At 41.6% G+C, this 23,371-nt stretch overlaps 1 protein-coding gene across 2 annotated transcripts in view; it reads left to right on the top strand.

The window, feature by feature from the left end:
• Window positions 1-23,371, top strand: part of eif2b3 (eukaryotic translation initiation factor 2B subunit gamma) — a 91,174-nt gene that overhangs the window by 18,280 nt on the left and 49,523 nt on the right. For both annotated transcript variants that reach the window (XM_033028739.1, XM_033028740.1), the window contains exons 4-5: window positions 7,945-8,104; window positions 10,982-11,093. In XM_033028739.1, the coding sequence (XP_032884630.1) occupies window positions 7,945-8,104; window positions 10,982-11,093 (272 nt within the window). The remainder of the gene's footprint in view (window positions 1-7,944; window positions 8,105-10,981; window positions 11,094-23,371) is intronic.

Here is a 23,371-nt window from a genome sequence, read left to right as displayed (position 1 = left end):
ATAATGTTGAATCTTCCCATTGAATCTGTATTTCAACCTTGCATTTTCTCACTTTATCAATCTTTGTAACTTTCTGCCATTCAAACTTTCTTTTTCCTATGTTGTTGCTTAAGTGCAAATATATTCAGAATTTTATAAACATTTTTAGTTTCTATTGACCAAGTCGAATAATTTTTCGCACCATCTGAATGCAGGTTTTACTGTTTTTTCAGCCATCGGCTGAAATAAATAAAATTAGGGCTAATTATACTGTAGATAGATTACTGGTTCAATTGCTTATTATGGTGGGCTAGTTTATTGTCACATGTACCAAGATACAGTGAGAAGCTTGTTGTTGTGTGCTATCTAGTCTGCGGAAAGACTATATATGATTACAATCGAGCCGTCCACAGATCAGAATTTATGAACCTAAAGCATCCTCAATTTGCTTGGCTAAGTACTGTGTGGCACTCTGGTTTTACCACACTTGATTGGGTTGAGTAAGTATGACAAATTAAGCTTGGTTTCTAGGTTTCTTGGTCCTCCAAAATATTCCAAATGGAATTTAAACTGGAGGTGGTGAAGGGAGGGCTTAAGCCAGAAAGGGTTATTGCTCTGAAAGCTCTATGCTTTCAACTGCAGAGATACCATTGACAGATGGCAGGGTTGTGCTCCCAATTTTGCCCTTTGTCATAGATGTCAAGCTTTTGGAATGCTTCTAGCCCCTGACGACTGGAAACATTGGAAAACCATGAAAATAAGTTTTTAGAAAATTATAATACTACACTTTTAGAAAAAATAACCTTAAATAAAATTACATAAATACTTTTAGTTAATTAGAAACGATGGAAAAACACAAACCTTTAAAAAAAACAACTTGCTACATGGCTCCCAAATGTGCAAAGCCTTCATAAAATGAATCAATTTGTGGTCTTGTGTAGCAGATCCCTAAGCCATTGTGTTTGAACATCTCAAAGTTCAGGCTCTATCTTTGGACTCCACAAGTAATCGAATAGCAGTGTGCTTGAACAACTTATCTGACTGGAATTGTGAGTGAGTTCAGGTTGTCTGAAGAAGGGCCTTGCCCCGAAACGTCTCTTATCCATGTTCTCCAGAAATGTTGCCTAACCCGCTGAGTCATTGCAGCACATTGTGTCCTCTCTGAGCTTGATTTGGGCTGCTTTCTTTATCAGTCAGGTGTTTCCAAGTTTGTGTCATTGTTGTAGAGATGCCTCTGTAAATGTTATGCAGTTTGTATTTTACTCTTCTTGATTTTTTTCCAACTTGGATCATGCTGTCCTATAGTATGCAGCCTCTTTAGGATGCTGTGGATTTCTGGGACTGTAAGGAATCATAATTGGCCAGCTCATCTATGTTTAAATTAGAGCTGGATTTCTAGGGCTGAAGCTTATCCAAGAAATTTAAGAGCAGGGTCATAATCATCAATTACAAAACCCTTTCCAGTTTGTTGAATTCAGTTTCATTCCAGAAATTCACAAGTTCATAAATTGTAGGTCATTCAGCCCATATTATTGCGCCATTCAATCATGGCTGATCTATCTTTCCATTCCAACCCCACCCTACCTGCCTTCTCGCCATAACCCCTGACACCCTAACTAATCACGAAGGTGAGTTTCGGACTCTTGAGGATAGCATGTGGGTAGTGGTAGTCTTTCGCGTTTTCTTTGACTTTAGAAGGATGTAGAATCTTTGGCCACGCATGTTGGGCCAATGGCATTAATTCCAACTCAAAAACTGAAATGGATAGAGATTGTGTTTAACAAAACTTCAGCTGGTCAATCAAATCTTGCCTTTGGAAGACAAAAATTGAATTGAGATTCAAGAGAGTTTATTGTCATGTTTATTACTCATTTCAGATAATGATGGTAATCTTGACAATAATAGATTTGCAATACAAGCCAAATGCAAGAATCAGCAAGCTTCCCCAAGCCAAAACTTGTTTATCCACTTAAATAGTTGATAAGCAAATATTTCTGTTAAATGTATGGAAATTGGTAAAAGGAAAACTTGATGATATCTACATCCTGTGTCGTCACTCCTGTTTAACTAATTTTCACTGTTTATTCTTGTTTTTGCAGAAATTGCAATTTTTGTATTGTTTGCACCCCACATTCCACACTGTTAGCGTTCTGTATAATTTGTTGAATGACTTGTAATTTCAACAATCTAGTAAATTGCAGTGTATTTACCAGTAATATCAGAATGCTTCAAGATTTTAGTTTTTTAATAAAGTTTGTAGAAATGGGAGTATTCCTGTGGGTTTGGATATAACCTATAATACACAATAAGACCAGTCTGAAGAAGGATCTCGACCCAAAATGTCACCCATTCCCCCTTTCCAGAGATGCTGCCTGTTCTCTACTCAATCACGTTACGAGTCCACGTATGTTAAGTTTGCTGAGATCGGTCTATAGGTTATGACAGGTATAGGTATGAGAGGCTCCCACCAATTACCTGCAGCACCAGACCAGTCTGAAGAAGAGCCTCGACCTGAAACATCACTCGTTGAGTCTGAAGAAGGATCTCGACCCGAAACGTCACCCATTCCTTCTCTCCAGAGATGCTCCAGAGAGTGGAGAGCATAAAGTTCCTCAGAGTGCAAATCACAGACAGTCTCACCTGGTCCAGGAACATCACTGGGATTGTCAAACGGGCCCATCAGCGACTGCACTACCTGAGGAAACTCAAACAGGTCTCACTTCCCACCAATATCCTCAGGACTTTTTACAGGGGCACGGTGGAGTCTGTACTCACGTACTGCATGAACACGTGGTACTCCAACTGTAACTGCTCAGACAGGAAGTCTCTGCAGAGGGTATTGAGGGGAGCAGAGAGGATCATTGGCGTCTCGCTACCCTCGGTACAAGAACTGTTCCAGAGCCGCTGCCTGAAAAAAGCACTGAGCAAGCAAAGGACAGACTGCACCCCCTCCACACACATCTAGATCTCCTGCCATCAGGCAAGAGATACCGTAGCATCAAAGCCCAGACAACCAGACTGCTAAACAGCTTCCTTCCACAGGCTGTGAGGCTGCTAAACAGTCACTCCACCTGATTCTGCTGCTTTTGCACTGACAATTTAATAACTGGCACTGAGTAATAACTCTGGCACTGGCTCGGGCCACTTAAATCAGATGCCCTGGACATTTTATGATTTAAAAAAAAAAAATTTCTACTTGTATTTTAATGTTGCTTTTTTTACCTGCATTTTTAAAAAACTATTCGTACTGTTTTTTATCAGGAACTGGATTGTTTTTATTTATGCGTGAAATGTTTAAGTTTTTATGTGCGATGCTCCGGTATTCCCTGAGAAACGTCTTCTCATTTTGCACTGTACAATTGTTGCTTTGCATGATGACAATAAAAGGATGATAATGATATTGATTACTCCAGCATTTAGTGCCTATCTTCGATTTAAACCAGCATCTGCAGTTTCTTCTTACACTTTGTTTGAGTAGAGGTTGGGTGGAGAAGCAGTATTCCAATTTCATCAAGTTTATGACTAAAGCTTAGCTATGCTTCTCGTAATTTGGTTAAACCCAATTAGGTCTACCTCAATCGTTTCTGTTTCAAGAAAAGCAAACCCAGTCTCTCCAGCCACCTCATAGCTGAAATGCTCCATCCCAGGTAAATGGTACATTTCCTCTGTACCCACTCCAGTGTAATAATGTCTTCTCTATAGTGGGGAAACCTGAAATACACAACAATGGACACAGTGGACAGCAAGCCGTTGCTTAATCCATGTTTCGTTTCTTGATGTAGAGAAGGCCACAGGGTTTACAGCTCAAACTACATAGTTCAGAGCCTGGATTAGTACATGGAACTACAATATTGTGGCCATTTATTGTCTGAGAGAGTTGCAGGACTGGCAGCTTAACATTCCAGAGTACAGATGATTTTGATGTGATGGAGAGGGGTGTAAAAGAACTGGCAGCTGCATTTCTGATGAGGGGGAATGCCACTGCTGCACTAAGACTGGACATCTTGAAGGGCTCAATCAGCAAGACAGTGTGGGTGGAACTCAGGAATAAGAAAGGTCTGCCTCCTTAATTATTTGCCTATATTCCTTTGATGACTCTTTGCTGCCGCACAACTTGCTTTCTCACCTATGGTACTTTCCCTTCATCTCAGTCATTAATACAGATTTTTTTAAATTTCAGATATACACCATGGAAACTGACCCTTTGGTCCACCATGTCCATTCTGACCATCGATCACCCATTCATACTAGTTCTATATTACCCCACTTTCTCATCAACTCCTGACATATTAACCATATAACATATTAGGGGCAATTTTACAGAGACCTATAAACCTCCATATTTTTGAGGTGAGATGAAAGCCCATGCAGTCACATGGAAAACAAGTAAACACACAGATATAGCACCCATGGTCAGGAGCGAACCCCAGGTCTCTGGCATGGTGAGGTACCAGCTGTGCCACTAGGCTGCCCTAATTGTAAATATTTCAGGTCCATACACTGATCTCTGAATAACACAGCCAGAGCCTGGGGAGTTTGTAAGATCACAACCAGTCTAGCAGATAGGTATGAAGTCATTTTTAATCCAAGAAGCAGCCCTTTGACACCAGACGGCTTGTCAGCCCCATTCCTTTTGTATCTTAGAATCTTCACAAAATTGAAAGTGATTATTTTATGTTCTCCCATCCCTTCTTCTCTTATTAAAATGCTTTTAGTATATTTTACCGTTAAAACAACTATAAAAATATTTATTCACTATTTACTTATTTGCCATTATTAATTTCCCAGTCTTATCCCCTTAAGGAGCTAATATTTAATTTAACGAGTTTCTAAAAATATGCTTATGGTTGATCTTGCTGTCTGTTTTTATATTTAATGTTATCGTATTCTCATAATCTATTTTCTCATTCATTCCTCAGTCATCCTTTCTTTGCTCTTAAAATGTTTCCAATGATCTGGCCAACCGCTAATCTTTATATCAAATGGAAAGAAAAGACATGCAATGTTGCTGTCCTTAATTTCCTTAGCCACAGATGAATTATCCATCTGGAGAATTTATTTCTCAATTCAATATGTCTTTGTTGGAATTATAAAATACTTCCTTATATGTCTACCACTGCTTATCTACTGTCTTTTAATCTATGTTCGCAGCCCTCTTTGCCAAATCTGGTTTTGTTCAGGTTTCAGACACTACTTTCAGATCCATATTGTAGACTCTCAAGAGCGAGGACCTGTTGATGCCGGTGCTATAAAATATTATATCCCGCAGCTCCGCTCTTACTCCCCCTTCCCCCCCCATTCGTAGCAAGGACAGAGTTCCCCTTGTCCTCACCTTCCACCCTATCAGCCGTCGCATACAGCATATAATCCTCCAACATTTTCGCCACCTCCAACGGGATCCCACGACTGGCCACATCTTCCCATCTCCACCTCTTTCTGCTTTCCGCAGAGACCGTTCCCTCCGAAATTTCCTAGTCAATTCGTCCCTTCCCACCCCCAATTGCCCCCTCCCCAGGTACTTTCCCCTGCAACAGCAGGAGATGCAACACCTGTCTCTTTACCTCCCCCTCGATTTCATCCAAGGATCCAAACAGTCTTCCCAGGTGAGGCAGAGGTTCACTTGCACCTCCACCAACCTCATCTACTGTATCCGCTGTTCCAGGTGTCAACTTCTCTACATCGGCGAGACCAAGCGCAGGCTCGGCGATCGTTTCACTGAACACCTCCGCTCAGTCCATCATAACCTACCTGATCTCCAGGTAGCTCAGCACTTTAACTCCCCCTCCCATTTCCAATCTGACCTTTCTGTCCTGGACCTCCTCCATTGTCAGAGTGAGGCCCAGCACAAATTGGAGGAACAGCACCTCATATTTTGCGTGGGTAGTTTACACCCCAGCGGTATGAATATTAACTTCTCTAACTTCAAATAGCCTTTGGTTTCTCTCTCCATCCCCTTCCCCTTCCCTTTCCCACTTCTCTCACTAATCTTACCGTCTCCGCCCACATTCTATCTTTGTCCCGCCCACTCCCCTGACATCAGCCTGAAACATCGCTCATACCTTCTCTTCAGAGATGCTGCCTCACCCGCTGAGTTACTCCAGCATTTTTATATTTTTAGAAAGTCTGCTCTTTGATTCATTTGGTTCTCTCATTATCTGATTGATTATTACTGATCCATTTGGTTTTGGATAGTTAATTTGATTGGATCATACATATTTTTTTATCTTTGAAAATGTATCAAGTGACATAATATATCAGTAGATGCAATTTTAAAATTGTGAAGTGATGTGGTGATGTAAAATGCATTTCAGTTCTTTAATATATTAAGCCACTTTAAAGAGGCTGCGATTGTCTTGTACGTTTCTCTTTTTTGCTAAGGGGAGAATATTTGACCCATAACTTAGTTTCATTATTAATTTCCTAGTACAAGAAAGTTATTTCTAAAAACTGGCATAGCTTTGATTAATAACTCAAGATAACCAATGTGGCAAAGAGTATTAAAGAAGGCAAGACATTTTATACATATATTAAAAACAAGAGGATATTAGGGAGAAGGTAGAACCACTCAGGGACTGAGGGGGAACATGCCCAGTGCCAGAGGAAGTGGGCAATGTACTAAATTAGTACTTCTCATCTGTATCACCAAGGAGAAGAACATGAAAAATGGTGAGATCAGGGAGATGTAAAATTATATTCTAGGGTGTGTTGATATCAAGAAGGAGGAGATTTTGCTTGTAGGAAGGAACTGCAGATGCCGGTTTACCCCAACGATAGACACGAAATGCTGAAGTAACTTAGCGGGTCAGGCAGCATCTCCGGAATAAAGAAACTGAAGAAGGGTCTCGACCCGAAACGTCATCTATTTATTTTCTCCAGAGACACTGCCTGACCTGCTGAGTTACTCCAGCATTTTGTGTCTTTCTTAGAAGGAGATGTTGGATGTGTTAAAGAACATAACAGTGGATAAGTCTCCAGGGCCTGATGGATCCTTTCCCAGCTTATTGAGAAAGGCAAAATAGGAGAGTACTGGGGCCATGGCAGATATCTTTGTATCTTCTACCGCCACAGGCAAAGTCCCTGAGGACTGAAGAATAGTCAATGCTTAAAACAAACCATGAAATTATAGGCCAGTGAGCTGCGGTTGGGAAATCACTGGAGAAGATTCTTTGAGATAGGATCTACCCTCTTCTGGGAAAGCATAGACTTATTAAGGATATCGGTATATGCAGGGAAAGTCATTTCTTACAATCTTTGAATTTTTCAGAGGAGGTGAGGAAGATAATTGATGGGTGTAGGGCAGTAGATGGCATATATGGACTTTGGCTTTCGACAATGTCCTTCGTGATAAGCTGAACTAGAATATTAAGGCACATGGGGTTTGGTTGATTAGCTTGGCCAAAGAAGGCAGGTGGTGTGCGTTATTCGGACTGGAGATCTCTGACCGATGGTGTTCTACAAGGATCAGTGCTGGAACCTCTGTGTTTGTAGTATAACACATATAAATGATCTGGACAGAAAAGCAGATGGACTGATTAGTCGATTTGCAGACAACAGGAAAATGGTGGAGTTGGATGTCAAAGGATTCAAAAGAAATGAAGAAGGATGTCAAAGGATTCAGCAGGATATAGAGAGATCGGAGATATGAGCAGAGCATATCACCAATCTATGTTCTGAGTAGCTGCTGCCTGAGCTGCTAAGCTACTCCAGCACTGTGTCTTTTGTAAACCAGCATCTGTGGTTCCTCGTTTCTACGTTTTCTAGCTAACTTGCATCCTATAACCAACATAATCAAAAACAGAATGCCTATGTGTTTGCTCTTTAGAGGACTTTGCTGACTTAAAGCGAGCTATGGGCTATGATTACAAATAGGAACGCTTTTGGCTTTTGGAACTGTAACACAATTTAACTCATTCCAATTCTAGGTATTGAAAATTCTAATGTTTAAATATATTTTTCTTTTTGCAGACAGATGTACTGGTGGTCAGTTGTGACCTCATTACTGATGCAGCTCTGCATGAGGTGATTGACCTGTTCCGTGCACATGATGCCACAATGTCGATGTTGATGTGCAAGATGCATGACTGTACTGAACCTGTGCCAGGCCAAAAAGGGAAGAATAAAGCAGGTAAGCCTTTGCCAAGAGAAAAAGGAACAACGTTTTTATATTTTGAAAAAGTCATTAGAAAATGTAACTATAATCACAAATGCTTTAAGGACCCTGCTGAGAACTAAGGGGGGCTGCCGAGAACTGATGGGGACCTGGCGTAGGGGTCCACTGAGATTTTTTTTTGGAAAAAGTCATTAAAAAATCTAAATATTCACAAATGCTTTAAGGACCCCTCGTGGAAGGGCCGCCAAGAACTAAGAGGGACCTAGTGGCGGCAGCAACAAGAATTAAGGGGGACCTTTTGGGGGGGGGGGGGAACAAAGAAGGGATGAGTACTTTTTGTAACTTTGTCCGTAACCTTGGGGAGACTCTTTTGTGTACTTTGTACGCAAAAACAAAGAATTTGACTGCACCTAGCTAGGTACAAGTGACAATAAAATATTACCAACATCAAGACACTTCTTGCAACTCTATAGAAATCATTGCTGCAGAAAACTCATGTTGCAGCTTTTGGAGGTGTCGACGCCAGCCCCTCTAAGAGGTGCTTGTTTAGTTGCTCATTGCTTCTCTAATGACACAGCACATAAAAAATGCACACGGTTCCTACCTGTGGTAGTGGTCCTGATTTGATTATTATCTTTGATCATAGTTGGGTCCTAATGCACGCATATACATTTTGACTCGTACTGTGTAGGTTGAGTGCATGTTTTCATAAACTGAATGGGATCAGTGTCTGATCAATATTTGATAAATAGTCGAAAAACATTGCATCAAAATCAGAGACTGACCACAGTTCAGACCATGTTATGCCTTTGCACCAAAGAGCTAAATTCCAGTGGAGAATTGACAATGTCTAACTTTTAAGTCAAGGCAGCATCTGACTGAGTATGGCAGTAAGGTGACCAAGTAAAGCAGAAAATCAAAAAGGCTGCACGTTGGGACTCTGAATTAAAAACAGAAAACGGGCAAACATTCAGCAGGTCGGGGAGCATCTGTGGGGAGAGTTAATGTTTCGGGTTGTTGATCATTTATCAGAAGTGGATCGGTAAAAAAAGGAACACAAAGTGCTGGAGTGACAAAGTGGGTTAGGCAGCATCTCAGGAGCTCATGGATAGTTGACGTTTTTCGGACTCTGAGATAGGGAATGTCTGTGTTAAGGTTTGACGTACAAGATTATTCGGATTACACAAAAAAGTGTTTGTGATAACTAAGAGAGGGTTGATTTATCTGGAGGTATGTTAATAGGGAGCGAGAATATTGAGGGCAGTAGAGAGAAGAAAAATACTGGAACTGCGAGATACAGAGCATAACATTTGGGGGAAATCTGGAATAAAAGAATGCTAGAAATTCTCAACAGATCAGATTACTGTCTGTGACAGGAGAAAACCAGATTGTGAATGGAATTAAACATTGCACAGTTTCTCAGCAAATGAAGCAGTCCAGGCTTGCGTGCAGCACACCACTCAGTAGCAACAAACTGTTCCAAGACTGCCAGACAGTGACCATCTCCAACAACAGAACCTATCCTTGATGTTCAGTGGTATTTACCCCCCAACCATCAGCATAATGGGAGTCAACCATTGATCACAAATTTAACTGAACCAGCCAAATAAATCCTTTCTTTAAAAGATCTGGTCAACGGCTAGGTATCATGCAAGGAGTGATTCACCTCTTGGCAGATAAAAGCCTGGCCACCATTTGTAGGACATAAGTCGGGAATGTGATGGAATACTCCCCACATGTTTGCATGAGTGTAGATCCAATCCTATCAGTAGCCGGTTTGTTTTGCAGCCCATCCACCATCCGAAGCATTCACTTTCTATGCTCCCCCTCATGTACTTTAATGCTCCTTTAAAATAATAGGAGCAAAGTGATGGTACTCTAAGTTGACGTCTATGAATATCTAACTACCTAGCTCTTTTTTTTTATACTGATTTTCCAGGCATCATTTTAGAGCAGTGTCAAGCTGTCATCATGCCATTCATAGATAGACACAACATGCTGGAGTAATTCAATGTGACCAGTAGCATGTCTGTAGAGTGGGTGACATTTTGGGTCGAGACCATTCTTCAGACCCAGAATCATGCCATTCAGTTGGCTCAATGGTCAGTTACATTATCATATAATCATCAATATCATCAATAACGGTAGGTACTCGGGACATCCGGTAAACTCGTGACGTTTTTTCTTCCCTGCAAAAAATGGCCACGAGTAAAAAAATACTTGTGATGAAAAAAATTATTACTTTTTACTCGTATGAGCCGCTACGAGACATCCACGAACTCCTACAGACTCGCTACGGACATTCCTCGAGTTCGAATCAGGGGAAAACTCGGGAGAACTCTTGAATTGCCTCGTACAGTGGGACAGGGGCTTTACAGATTTTATAGAACAGAGTTTGCTAAGCAGTATTTATGGTTTTGTGTACCATATAAAGCTAGTATCAACCACAGCAGCAACTCTGGATAAAGTGGATAGAACATGGATAGATGGCGTTTTGGGTTGGGCCTCTTCTTCAGACTGATTGTGGCTGGGGTAAATGGAAGAGAGGAGGGGTGTGGCAAAGCCTGGCAATGAGGAGTGTTGCCAGTTTTACATGTATTTGCCGCCTCACCAGCTGAGTTTCTTCAATTTAAGCAATGTCTTTTAAACAAAAATTACAAAAAATTAAACCAAAAAGAGTATAAAAGTCCCAACATGGAGTGTTCTTGTTCTCACCAGCTTGAGACAGAATATACCGGCTTAAGTTTAACTGAGTGACAAAAGTTTTTTCGACTACGATTCATTTTTCTAGCCTTCCTCTGATCCTTTTCCAAACACTATATATCTTCCAGATGTCTTTATTGTCATGACTGAAATGATAAGTTTTATTTTTATATTTTTGGTTGTGTGCAGCGGAACAAAGGGACTTTGTTGGAGTTGATGACACATTCAAGCGTCTACTTTTCATGGCCAATGAAGCTGATTTGGACGACGAACTTGTCATAAGAAAGTCCATGATGCAGAAGTAAGTAAATAAAGCACAAATTTTTAAGGCATCATTTGTTTCAACAAATCGCATACTTATGTTGGGTTCAAGTAAGTCTTCTTCTTGCATATGACGTCCACAGCCTAAAGTTGTAGATCAAGGGTAGACATCCAGGCCAGGACAGCATCAGTTACTGGGTGGATGGCTTTGATGCCACCAGGGGAAAGCCTCAGTGAGCAGTCATTCAAGATGTGTGGAATGGTCTGGTCTGGATGTCCGCAGTCGCAAGCAGGGCTGTCTCATCCCCCATTTATGCGGGTGATGGGCTGTTCTTGCATGGAGGGTGCGGATTCTGTTCAGGGTTAACCATTGCTTGCGATGGAGGTCAAAACCCGGTGGTTTCACTGTGGGGTCTGTGATGACCTCTCCGTTGGTGTTGGAATCTTTCCAGGCTCTGCGCCACTCAGTCTTGGTCAAAGTCTTCTAGGGATTTTACGGAAGACCAGAAGGGTTTACGTTCAAGTATGTGTAAAACTGAAAGCAGGATACAAGAGCCATAAAAGGATAGAGACAGATTAAATGGAGAAGTAAGAAATTGACAGAGAATAATGAGGGAGAAAATTGGATTATTCACTATAGAAGGAGGAGTAAAGGGATCTGGGAGTTGTAAAAGTCCCATACCATTGAAATAAATTTAGAGTACAAAGGAATCTGGGAATCCTAGTATATGAAACGCCACACATTTGCACACACAGCGAGTAATGAGAAAGATAGGTGGAGAGTTCCAAACCCTATGTAATAAAGGGATTTGGAATATAAAAGTAGGGATGTTTGAGAGCATCTTGAGAAACTCAACAGGTCAGGCAGAGGGAAATGAACAATTGATAGTTTGGGTTGTGACCTTTAATCTAGATTAAGGTTCTGAGGCAACTTTGCCGCATGCTGATGAGATTGCATACAGGTTTTGGTCTCCACTTTGAAGGATGTGCTTGATGATTAACTAGTTTGTTCCTGGAATGGCGTTGATATATGAAGAAAATTTGAGAATGCTGGCCCTATCATCATAAAAGTTCATAGAGATGAGAGGTAATCTCATCTGTAATTATCAATACAAAGAATTGTTATCTCAATACATATAAAGTCCTGAGGGGTTGGCAAAATGATAGGTGATAGGATGTTTTCTTTACTGGGAATATCTAGTATTGGTGGATATAATTTCAGAATTGGGGTTTTAGCTTTTACGGCAAAGTTGAGGTAACATTTCTTCTCTAGGAGACGAATCTTTGGAATTCTTTACTCTGGAGAACTGTGTTGTGTCCAAGGTAAAGTCTGACAGACATTCATCTGATGAAGGGGATGGAGGAAGAAAGCCAAATGGTTCTGAGGCAGAGGTTGAAACAGACGTATTCTTATTGTTTGGCAGAGCAAGCCTGAGAGTCTGACTTGCCTGTTCCTGCATCTGTTCCTAATATTTCCTAACTACATGAAAAGCACAACATTGTAGATGCTGGAAGGCTGAAATAAAAACAGAACATTCTGGAAAAACCTATCGGGTCAGTCAGCATCAGTAGAAAATGATTCAAATCAATGGATTTTCATAGGACTTTCAATTGGAATTATACTAAAGCAAGTTTGATCAAATGGTCGATCAAATAAGCTGAAATGGTTACTGTGTTTCTGTTACCACAGATGCTGCCTGACCTACTGAGTATTAGTAGCATTTTCTGTTTTCTGTTTCTGCTACATGTTTCTGCCATTGCTGGATAATACACTTTGGCAGACTGGATATTTTGTGAATGGAGAGAGGCATTTATGCACAAGTAGCGTTGGCAAAGTAATGCCAGCTTGAGTACAATTTTGTTCTCCTAAATCCATGCAATACCTTCCCTATTTTTATAATCCTTTTATAAACCAGCTTATTCACAGATTGTAAAGAACAAAAAAAATCCCGCTGATTTGGAGTTTTAAACCTAAATGTTTGCTTTTTGGATGGAATAATATTGGTCATTTATTATTTTTATTAAAGTAGCAAATAGAGAATTCACATCCTGCTGTGCCACAAATAGAACATAAATTATTTAGGTGATTTTTGTTTTAAACCCTGTTCGCTGGTTTAAATTTTAGCTTTATAGTTCTGATCCGCTATCGCCTGAGGTACCATTCAAGAATGCTGAGCAAGTAACTGTTTATTATTCAGTGCTGTTATTAAAAGAGGCAAATGGGTGATTCAGCTAAGTAACCAAGAGCCAGGGCATTTATTAGTCAACATGTTGGAATTTAATTGATGTTGTGTATGAATGGTGGGCTTTCTTCCTAGAGGTCCCTTAGTAAACTAGTTGGATTTTTATGACAGCTTTGTAGGTTTTTCACTGAAACCAACTTTGTTTCTAAATTTCAAGTTGTTTTGAACTAAGTTCATATTTTCAAGATGTAAGTTTGAGTTTTCTGGTGATTAGTCCCAAGACTTTAAATTGTTGGTCAAATAGTGTAACCATTATGTGACCTATCACTTGACATGCTTATTCACCTTGGCAGGATATATGCAACATACAAATTAGAAGCAAGAATAGGCCGCTTGGTTCCTTGTGCCTGCTTTGCCATTTAATAAGATCTGATTGTAACTTCAACCTCACATCTGTATCTCTCCATGGTCTCCCAATCTGAGGAAAGACATTCTTGCCATAGAGGGAGTACAGAGAAGGTTCACCAGACTGATTCCTGGGATGTCAGGACTTTCGTATGAAGAAAGACTGGATAGACTCGGCTTGTACACTCTAGAATTCAGAAGATTGAGGGGGGATCTTATAGAAACTTACAAAATTCTTAAGGGGTTGGACAGGCTAGATGCAGGAAGATTATTCCCGATGTTGGGGAAGTCCAGAATTAGGGGTCACAATTTAAGGATAAGAGGGAAGTCTTTTAAGACCGAGGTGAGAAAATCATTTTTTACACAGAGAGTGGTGAATCTCTGGAATTCTCTGCCACAGAAGGTAGTTGAGGCCAGTTCATTGGCTATATTTAAGAGGGAGTTAGATGTGGCCCTTGTGGCTAAAGGGATCAGGAGGTATGGAGAGAAGGCAGGGATGGGATACTGAGTTGGATGATCAGCCATGATCATATCGAATGGCGGTGCAGGCTCGAAGGGCCGAATGGCCTACTCCTGCACCTATTTTCTATGTTTCTATGTAACCTTTGATATCCTTGCTTATAGAAAATTTGCCTACTTATTTAATAAAGTCTCTACTGTCAATACACTTTGAGGAAGAGAGTTCCAAGATTCAGAACCCATCACCTCTGCCTTAACTGGGTGACTCCTTATTTTTAAACAGTGGTTCCTAGTTCTAGATTCTGCTTAAAGTTCTGGTCACCTAACCAAAGGAAGATATGCTGAAAAGAATCACAAGGATGTTGCCAGGACGGGTGGGTTTGAGTTATAAGGAGAGACTGTTTTCTCTGGAATGAAGGAGTCTGAGGGCTGACCTAAGAGAAGTGCATAAAATCAAGAGGGACACAAATAAGATGGATCATCACAGTCTTAGTCTCACAAGGTAGAGGAGTCTAAAACTAGAGTGCCATAGGTTTAAGGTGAAAAAGGAAAGATTTAAAGGGGACCTGGAAGCAGGTTTTTCACGCAGAAAGTGGTATGTATATGGAATGAGCTGCCATAGGAAGCAGTAGAGGCAGATACAGTTACAACTTTTAAAAGACATTGGGACAGGTCCATTGATGAGAAAGGTTTAGAGGGATGTGGGACAAATGCGAGTGGTTCAATTTAGAAATACAGCATAGATACTGGTCTTTCGTCCGAATGAGTCCACACCGACTATTGATCATCATCCACACTAGTTCTATGATATCCCACATTTTGTCATCGCTCCCTCCACACTAGTGGGCAATTTACAGAGGCCAATTAATCTACAAACCTACACGTCTTTCGGATGTGGAAACCAGTGCACCCAGCACCTGAGGTCAGGATTGAACCCAGGTCACTGGCACTGTGAGGCAGCAGCTCCACCAGCTGCACCACTGTGCCAGACTAGCTCAGGAAGGCACCTTGATTAGCATGGATGAATTGGACTGAATGGTCTGTTCCCATGCTGTATAACTGACTTTGTGAAAGACTGGTATATCCCCTTTGGAGATATCGGAGGCATTGGAGATGTCCTCATTCTTTAGGGGCATCGGAGATGTCCTTATTCTTTAGGGAACGGGGTTTCCCTCTTCTACTATAGATGAGGCTCTCACCAGGGTCCCTTCTATACCCCGTAACTCTGCTCTCACTCCCCAACCCCCCCCCCCACTCGTAACAAGGGCAAAGTTCCCCTTGTCCTCACCTTCCACCCTACCAACCGTCACATACAACAAATAATCCTCAGACATTTTCGCCACCTCCAACGGGGTCCCACCACTGGCTACTTCTTCCCATCTCTTCTTTCGGCTTTCCGCGGAGACCGCTCCCTCCGTAGCTCCCTGGTCAATTCGTCCCTTCCCACCAAACCACCCCCTCTCCTGGCACTTTCCCTTGCAACCACAGGAAATGCTACACTTATCGCTTTACCTCCCCCCTTGACTCCATCCAAGGACCCAAGCAGTCTTTCCAGGAGCGGCAGAGGTTCACCTGCACCTCCTCCAACCTCATCTATTGCATCCGCTGCTCTAGGTGTCAGCTGCTCTACATCGGTGAGACCAAGCGTAGGCTTGGCGATCGCTTCGTCCAACACCTCCGCTCGGTTCGCAATAACCAACCTGATCTCCCAGTGGCTCAGCACTTCAACTCCCCCTCCCATTCCAAATCTGACCTTTCTGTCCTGTGCCTCCTCCATGGCCAGAGTGAGGCCCACTGTAAATTGGAGGAGCAGCACCTCATATTTCGCTTGGGCAGTTTACACCCCAGCGGTATGAACATTGACTTCTCCAATTTTAGGTAGTCCCTGCTTTCTTCTTCTTACCCCTACCCTTACTAGCTCTCCCACAGCCCACTGTCTCTGCCTCTTCCTTTCTTCTTCCCGCCCCCCCCCCCCCCATCTCCACATGTCTGAAGAAGGGTCTCGACCGAAACGTCGCCTATTTCCTTCGCTCCATAGATGCTGCCTCACCCGCTGAGTTTCTCCAGCATTTTTGTCTACCTCCCCATTTACTTCTATTATCCTGTATCTTAATTAATCTGAGGATTATTATTTCTGCCTTTAATTTTTGCTGAAAATATAAAATGTGTTTTATTTTTGTCTTTTTGCATCTAATTTTTCTTCCTTCTGTTTATTCTATACCTGTTCTGACATTAAATTCATTATTCTACTTTGCACTTCCCAGCTCAAGCATTTTGCTCCTCCTTAATAATAGTTCAGTGTGTTTAGTTAGGGATGCAAACACATTCTTGCACAGTTAATGCTGATCTTTTCCCATTCACCCATTTTACTGCACCTTGCTGTGGCAAAACTAATGGAAATTAAATGGATGGTGCATTTGTTTGCCGACTCCAATCAACTCTGGGCTCTTTGCCTTTCTTAATCGTGTACATACTTTCAATTTAACAGTAGGATCATCTTCAAAACTAATTGTTTCATAATAAAGCAGCAACTTTGTTTATCTCACGGAGCTCATTCTTAATTGAAGCTCATCTATGTTTGTGTCCTAAGAACGTTTCATAACACTAAACATATGCAAAGAAATAAGAAAGAAAATTAAATTTTTAAACAATATCTAATCTTTTGTTTCTGGTATGTCTTGTAATTATTTACAAATGCAAACCTTTGTCCAACAAAGTGGGGTTTCTCTCTGCACCCTGCAGAACAATAGAAACGGAGTGGTCACAAAGTCTACCTTGATCAAAGGACATGTGTTTCGCAGGAATGGTTTATCAGTGTTTGTAAGAAACATGGATACCACATGCCTGATTGTCCACATGTTATTCATCAGAGTACGTATAAAATGATGCAATCTTTAAAGGAATGTGGAGCTTGCTCTTCCATTAAGTAAAATGTTTTTCCACATGTCACTTGAGGGTTTCAACCCGTAACTTAAGTTTTAAGAGTTTTAGTTGCATATTCATTGTTAGAAATACGTGTTCTTCCTTCAGACAAACACTCAGGAAAGAACAAAAGTAAATTTTTGTTTTTATTGAAAAGTTTGGAACAAAGAATATTTTGAAACTAAAGTTGAGTTAAAGCCCCTTGGTTGATGGTCAGTCGCAGATTAGGTTTGGTTATTTTAATTTTTTGGTTATTTTCGTAGCTTCCATGCATCACCTTCACTTTGCATCTATAAAACACAAATTCCTCAATAAGATTACAAGCAAAAACGTGCTTCCAGACCTGCCAACATTGACAGCTGGGGGTTTTTATGTTACTTTTCATGCTTGGTAATTGATTACTTCTGCTCATTCCCCCCCTGCCCAGACAACTTGGTTGAGGCCTAAGAGCTTTCTATGTGGGAATTATGCAGTCGGTCAATTGTCTCCAAAGCACAGCATTGCTAACCACTACTAAACTTTGAACTTTTCATTAAAGTTATTTAAAGTCATTTTTATGTAAAGGTTTAAATAATGGAACGTAAATAAAGCATAAATGAAGAAAGTCAGGAGGGAAAAAAGAGGGCATCAAATAGGTTAGGCTAAAGACCCAAGTAGAATTGTGTGAGAAAGGTGAGATCCTCAATGAATATTTCTCCTGTTTTTACTGTGGAAAAAGACATAAACTCCAGGGAATTTGGGGAAGGTTAATGGGAATGTCTTGGAGGTAGACAGCAGTACAATAGAGGAGGTGCTGGACATCCTAAAACATATGAATGCAGAAAAATCTCTGGGGGAAGCTAGAGAAGAAATTACAGGAGCTCTGCTGGAGAAATATACATCACCGTTGGCCATGGGTGAGATTCCAGAAGATTGGAGCGTGGCTATTGTTGTCCTGTTATTTAAGAAAGGTTGTAAAGAAAGACCTGGGAACTATAGACCCGTAAGAATAACATCTATGGTAGGTAAATTACAGTAGAAGATTCTAAGGGATAAGATATACATGCATTTGGGACGACCACTTGATTAGGTTTAGTCAGTTTGGATGGGAAATAAGTTCATAAGTCATAGGAGCAGAATTAGGCCCTTTGGCCCATCGAACCTACTCTGCCATTTAATCATAGCTGATCTATCTTTCCCTCTCAACCCCATTCTCCTGCCTTCTCCCTGTAACCTTTGACACCTTTACTAATAAATCTCCGCTTGAAAAATACCCAGTGACTTGGCTTCCACAGCTGTCTGTAGCAATGAATTCCACAGATTCACCACCTTCTGGCTAAATAAATCAAGACATAAATATGAAGAAGTAACCAATAAGTCAAGATAGAGACATAGAGTTGATAGACATAGTCTATGGGGATTTAAGCAAAGCCTTTGATAAGGTTGCACATGGATCACATAGGATTCAGGATGGGCCAGTTAATTAAATACATGATTGTTTTGACAGTGGGATGCAGAGGGTGATAATGGAAGATTGCTTTTCAGACAGGAGGCCCATGACAAGGCCCACGCGCTGGTGCTGGGCCCATTGATTGTCATTTATATCAACAATTATCAACAAATCATTTATATCAACAATATGGATGAGAATATACAATGCAAGGTTAGTAAGTTTGCAAATGACATTAAAGTAGGTGATATCATGTTAGTGAAGAATGTTATTAAGAATTATAGCAGGATCGTCATTGGCTGGGTAGGTGGGCCAAGGAGTGGCAAGTGGAGTTCAATTCTGATAAATTGTGAGGTATTGCATTTTGGGAAGTCAAACAAGGGCAGGGCCTTCAGAATGGACGTTAGGGCTCTGAGGGGTATTGTAGAACTGAGGAACATAGGAATATAAGCACATGGCATGGATGAGTTGGGCCAAAGGGCCTGTTTCTATCCTATATCACTCTATGAACATTCCAATTGTATTCCAGTGCCCGCTTCCAATTTCAGTTTTAGACTTCACAAATCCAAAGTAAATAATATCACTGCAAGAATTTGGGACTATATAATGGACCTTGCTGAATAGAAAAAAAATATCGGGTGAACATTTTTAATAGAATAAAAATAATCTCTGCGTTAAACAATGTGCTTAAAGATTTGAGTTCTTTCAACAGCTTGGGGAAACTAATCCTGTGTCCCTTGTATAGCATTCTTATGCATTTCAGATCAACGTTTGGTTTTCTGGTCCCCAGGGTTAACATTTTTCCCCCATGTACATTAATCCCATTTGCCAGTGTAAGACCATATCCTTTTAAGTCTTGCCTAATTAAATGCCTGTTACATGTAGTAATTGGAACTGATGCTGGCTACCTCTTCTGGCAGCCCGTTCCAGACATCAACCACTCTCTGAGATTTTTTTTTAAACAAAAACCTTATCAGAACTCTTTCCAAACTCGTTCCTCTCATCCAAAATCTATTCTCCCGTGTTTTTGCTATTCTTGTCCGAGGGAAAATATTTTGACTATCTACCCACTCTGTATGTCTCCCATTATCTAATATACTTGTATCAGGTCATCCCCTCAGCATTATTCATTCCAGGGAAAACAATCCCTATCCAATCTCTCCCCATGACTACAGCGCTCCTATTCGGTCATGATCTGCTCTGACATCTGCCCTTGAGCACAATCACCAAATTCGCAACGAAGACTAGAACTGTACAGAATAGACTAAGTATGAATGTTTTATAAAACTGTAACATAACGTCCCAACTCTTGATCTATGAAGGCAAGCTTCATCACAGCCACTGTTGCCACTTGCTGGGTTTGCAGGGTTTTTACACTGAGCGGCGGACTGGCTTGCGATGCAAATAGGGCTCTTGAGCCAGAACCAAAAAGGCCTAAGGCAGGCAACGCCATTGTAGTGGGAGACTCCATTGTGAGAGGTACGGACAGGGGTTTCTGCGGCAACAGACGGGATGCGAGGATGGTGTGCTGCCTGCCTGGTGCCAGGATCCAGGATGTCACGGACAGAGTGCAGAAAATCCTCAAGGGCGAAGGTGAACATCCGGAAGTGGTAGTGCATGTCGGCACAAACGATGTCGGAAAGAAGGGGATGAATATTCTGCAGCGTGACTTTAGAGAGCTCGGAAAAATGCTGAAAAGCAGGACCTCCAGGGTTGTTATCTCCGGTTTGCTTCCAGTTCCTCGTGCTGGCGAGAGCAGGAACAGGGAGATATGGGACCTGAACGTGTGGCTGAGGAACTGGTGCACGGGGCAGGGATTTAGATTCTTAGATCACTGGGATCTGTTTTGGGTTAAGGGGGAACTGTACAAAAGGGACGGATTGCATCTTAACAGGTGTGGGACCAGCATTCTGGCAGGCAGGTTTGCCACTGCTACACGGGTGGTTTTAAACTGAATAAGGGGGGTGGGGTGTCGAATGGGATAGTGGAGGATGGAGTTAAAGGGAAAGGGTTTCTTAATTGTGTGAGCGTAGAGACAGAGGGGTGTAAAATGAGGGTAGAAGCAATAGGTAGCAAGGTGAAAAGTAAAAGTGGCAGGCAGACAAAACCAGGGCAAAAATCAAAAAGGGCCACTTTTCAACATAATTGTATAAGGGGTAAGAGTGTTGTAAAAACAAGCCTGAAGGCTTTGTGTCTCAATGCAAGGAGCATTCGTAATAAGGTGGATGAGTTGAATGTGCAGATAGCTATTAATGACTATGATATAGTTGGGATCACGGAGACATGGTTCCAGGGTGACCAAGGCTGGGAGCTGAACATCCAGGGATATTCAATATTCAGGAGGGATAGAGAGAAAGGAAAAGGAGGTGGGGTAGCGTTGCTGATTAGAGAGGAGATTAACGCAATGGAAAGGAAGGACATTAGTTTGGAGGATGTGGAATCGGTATGGGTAGAGCTGCAAAACACTAAGGGGCAGAAAACGCTGGTGGGTGTTGTGTACAGGCCACCTAACAGTAGTAGTGAAGTTGGAGATGGTATCAAACAGGAAATTAGAAATGCGTGTGACAAAGGCAAAACAGTTATAATGGGTGACTTCAATCTACATATAGATTGGGTGAATCAAATTGGCAGGGGTGTTGAGGAAGAGGATTTCTTGGAATGTATGCGGGATAGTTATCTAAATCAACATGTAGAGGAACCAACGAGAGAGCAGGCTATTTTAGACTGGGTATAGAGTAATGAGCAAAGGGTTAGTTAGCAGTCTTGTACGTGCCCCCTTGGGCAAGAGTGACCATAATATGGTTGAGTTCTTCATTAGCATGGAGAGTGACATTGTTAATTCAGAAACAATGGTTCTGAACTTAAAGAAAGGTAACTTTGAGGGTATGAGACGTGAATTGGCCAAGATTGACTGGCAATTAATTCTAAAAGAGTTGACGGTGGATATGCAATGGAAGACATTTAAAGACTGCATGGATGAACTACAAAAATTGTTCATCCCAGTTTGGCAAAAGAATAAATCAGGGAAGGTAGTGCATCCGTGGATAACAAGGGAAATCAGGGATAGTATCAAAGCGAAGGATGATGCGTACAAATTAGCCAGAAAAAGCAGCATACCGGAGGACTGGGAGAAATTCAGAGACCAGCAGAGGAGGACAAAGGGCTTAATTAGGAAAGGAAAAATAGATTATGAAAGAAAACTGGCAGGGAACATAAAAACTGACTGTAAAAGTTTTTATAGATATGTGAAAAGAAAGAGATTAGTTAAAACAAATGTAGGTCCCTTGCAGTCAGAAACAGGTGAGTTGATCATGGGGAACAAGGATATGGCGGACCAATTGAATAACTACTTTGGTTCCGTCTTCACTAAGGAAGACATAAATAATCTGCCAGAAATAGCAGGGGACCGCGGGTCAAAGGAGTTGGAGGAATTGAGTGAAATCCAGGTTAGCCGGGAAGTGGTGTTGGGTAAATTGAATGGATTAAAGGACGATAAATCCCCAGGGCCAGATAGGCTGCATCCCAGAGTACTTAAGGAAGTAGCTCCAGAAATAGTGGATGCATTAGTAATAATCTTTCAAAACTCTTTAGATTCTGAAGTAGTTCCTGAGGATTGGCGGGTAGCAAACGTAACCCCACTTTTTAAGAAGGGAGGGAGAGAGAAAACGGGGAATTACAGACCAGTTAGTCTAACATCGGTAGTGGGGAAACTGCTAGAGTCAGTTATTAAAGATGGGATAGCAGCACATTTGGAAAGTGGTGAAATCATTGGACAAAGTCAGCATGGATTTACAAAAGGTAAATCATGTCTGACGAATCTTATAGAATTTTTCGAGGATGTAACTAGTAGCGTGGATAGGGGAGAACCAGTGGATGTGGTGTATCTGGACTTCCAGAAGGTCCCACATAAGAGATTAGTATACAAACTTAAAGCACACGGCATTGGGGGTTCAGTATTGATGTGGATAGAAAACTGGCTGGCAAACAGGAAGCAAAGAGTAGGAGTAAACGGGTCCTTTTCACAATGGCAGGCAGTGACTTGTGGGGTACCGCAAGGCTCAGTGCTGGGACCCCAGCTATTTACAATATATATTAATGATCTGGATGAGGGAATTGAAGGCAATATCTCCAAGTTTGCGGATGACACCAAGCTGGGGGGCAGTGTTAGCTGTGAGGAGGATGCTAGGAGACTGCAAGGTGACTTGGATAGGCTGGGTGAGTGGGCAAATGTTTGGCAGATGCAGTATAATGTGGATAAATGTGAGGTTATCCATTTTGGTGGCAAAAACAGGAAAGCAGACTATTATCTAAATGGTGACCGACTAGGAAAAGGGGAGATGCAGCGAGACCTGGGTGTCATGGCACACCAGTCATTGAAAGTAGGCATGCAGGTGCAGCAGGCAGTGAAGAAAGCGAATGGTATGTTAGCTTTCATAGCAAAAGGATTTGAGTATAGGAGCAGGGAGGTTCTACTGTAGTTGTACAGGGTCTTGGTGAGACCACACCTGGAGTATTGCGTACAGTTTTGGTCTCCAAATCTGAGGAAGGACATTATTGCCATAGAGGGAGTGCAGAGAAGGTTCACCAGACTGATTCCTGGGATGTCAGGACTGTCTTATGAAGAAAGACTGGATAGACTTGGTTTATACTCTCTAGAATTTAGGAGATTGAGAGGGGATCTTATAGAAACTTACAAAATTCTTAAGGGGTTGGACAGGCTAGATGCAGGAAGATTGCTCCCGATGTTGGGGAAGTCCAGGACAAGGGGTCACAGCTTAAGGATAAGGGGGAAATCCTTTAAAACCGAGATGAGAAGAACTTGTTTCACACAGAGAGTGGTGAATCTCTGGAACTCTCTGCCACAGAGGGTAGTCAAGGCCAGTTCATTGGCTATATTTAAGAGGGAGTTAGATGTGGCCC

This window comes from Amblyraja radiata, chromosome 10 (assembly GCF_010909765.2).
Source record: "Amblyraja radiata isolate CabotCenter1 chromosome 10, sAmbRad1.1.pri, whole genome shotgun sequence".
Classification (NCBI taxonomy): domain Eukaryota; kingdom Metazoa; phylum Chordata; class Chondrichthyes; order Rajiformes; family Rajidae; genus Amblyraja; species Amblyraja radiata.
Note: the sequence above shows the minus strand (reverse complement) of the source record. Positions and strands in the feature narration are given on the sequence as shown.